The following is a 1,564-nucleotide window of genomic DNA, read 5'->3' as shown; positions in this document are numbered from 1 at the left end:
GGGAGCAGAGGGCACAAAACCCACAGCTGAGGGGAGGGGCCGGGCGTGGACCGACTTAAGGAAGTTTGTCAGCAGTTTTACGCCCACATCTTGGCATAAAACAAGTCCTGATGGGCAGAACAGGGCCACCCTAATTGGGGAGTCCCCGGCCTGGACCCCAGCAGCAGATGCTGTCCAGAGCTGCTCGCGAGGCTGGCAGGGAGCAGAGAGAGGGCAGCTGGACGAGAGGGCCTGCAGCGGAGACCCTGCCCGTGCTCCAGGGCGCTCAGTGCTCGCCTGCCCGCCCCCCTGTGGCAAACCTCAGCGCTGCGGGGTGGGCCGACCAGGGTGGGGGGGCAGCTGGAAGCTGTGCTCCGGCACTCAGCAGCGGCCCCACAAGCGAACGTCCGTGACCGGCTGCCGTGGGGAGTCCTGAGGTGCACCCTCAGATGCATGCTGAAGGAGTGGGGTCACAGGTGTTCCCCCAGCCCACACAGTGGGACCCCACCCTCTGGCCACCCTGACCTGGTGCCGCCACCCATACTCACTGTCAGGGGACATGAGGGTCTGTCTCAGGTGGCCCTGAACCCCTAGGGCTACCCAGCCCTCCAGAGTGGGGTGCGGTCAGGCTTCGAGGGGTGAGTGCGGGGCTGAGCTCTGCTGCAGCTGTGCGGTGTGGGTGGCCCAGACTGGCCTCCGCGCCCCGTCCTGCCAGCTTCCCCCAGGTCTGTGACCCCTGGCCCCAGGGTGCCCACATTCGCCTGATGCAGAGGGGGAAGGAGAGACCTCCGGCCTTTGGCTGGTGGACAACCCTCCCACGTTCCTGGACATGACCCACTTGGCTCTTTCGAGCAGAGCCGGCAGCTGACCATGACGCGGCTCTGCTGGTCCCAGCCAGCGCAGGGCGGGCAGGCCTCAGCCAAGGGCCGGCACGACAGGCCACGGCCCCATGCGGCCCAGACTCAGGCTGGCCAGGTGGCGGCCCTGAGCGCCCACGGGGCAGGTCCCACAGACGCGCTTGGGTGGCCCCAAGCTCTGTTCTCAGCCCCCCAGACCTCGGCCCGGGACAGCACCCTGGTCCTGGACGGAGAGGGCACGCCGGGGCCTCTGCGGCACGGTAACCCGACAGAGGCGGGGTTCTACATGGCAGCCCCTGCCCTCCTCCCGCCAAGCTGCGCCTCCCCAGCCTCCCCCACCAGGCCCAGGCTGCTCGGCCCAGGCCCTCCTGCCCCCCAACACCCGGGGCCGGGTGCCCTGCCCAGGAGGTCTCACCAGCCGCTGCACAGAGCTCCCCGCGCTGCCCCACCGGCGCAGGCTGCGAATCCCTCCGGGAGCGCGGGCCTGGGCTTGGCTCGCTGGACACCCCCCACGCGCCCCTGAGGGGCGTCCTCGGGCCCAGCCCCACCCCCGCCCCCAGGCCCCGCACCACAGGTGGGGGTGCCGGCGCCCGCCCGGACACGGCTGGCGTCACAGGACCTGCCGCCGCTTCCTCTCTGGGGAAGTTCCAGTCCTTTGGGGAGACTGGGGCCTCCCACCCCCAGAGGCGCCCCCTGCGCGCCGGCCCGGGTGCCAGCCCGAGGGAGGC

General features: G+C 70.8%; 1 protein-coding gene across 1 annotated transcript in view; it reads left to right on the top strand.

Moving 5' to 3' along the window:
* The first annotated feature begins 849 nt into the window (after positions 1-849).
* The window catches only part of CDT1 (chromatin licensing and DNA replication factor 1), a 12,775-nt gene continuing 12,060 nt past the window's right edge, over positions 850-1,564 (top strand). The window contains exon 1 of the mRNA XM_012722854.1: positions 850-1,096. Within this exon, the coding sequence (XP_012578308.1) occupies positions 850-1,096 (247 nt within the window). The remainder of the gene's footprint in view (positions 1,097-1,564) is intronic.

This window comes from Condylura cristata, unplaced genomic scaffold, assembly GCF_000260355.1.
Source record: "Condylura cristata isolate star-nosed mole 26May11 unplaced genomic scaffold, ConCri1.0 scaffold00009, whole genome shotgun sequence".
Lineage (NCBI taxonomy): Eukaryota > Metazoa > Chordata > Mammalia > Eulipotyphla > Talpidae > Condylura > Condylura cristata.
This window is presented reverse-complemented; position numbering and strand designations above follow the sequence as displayed.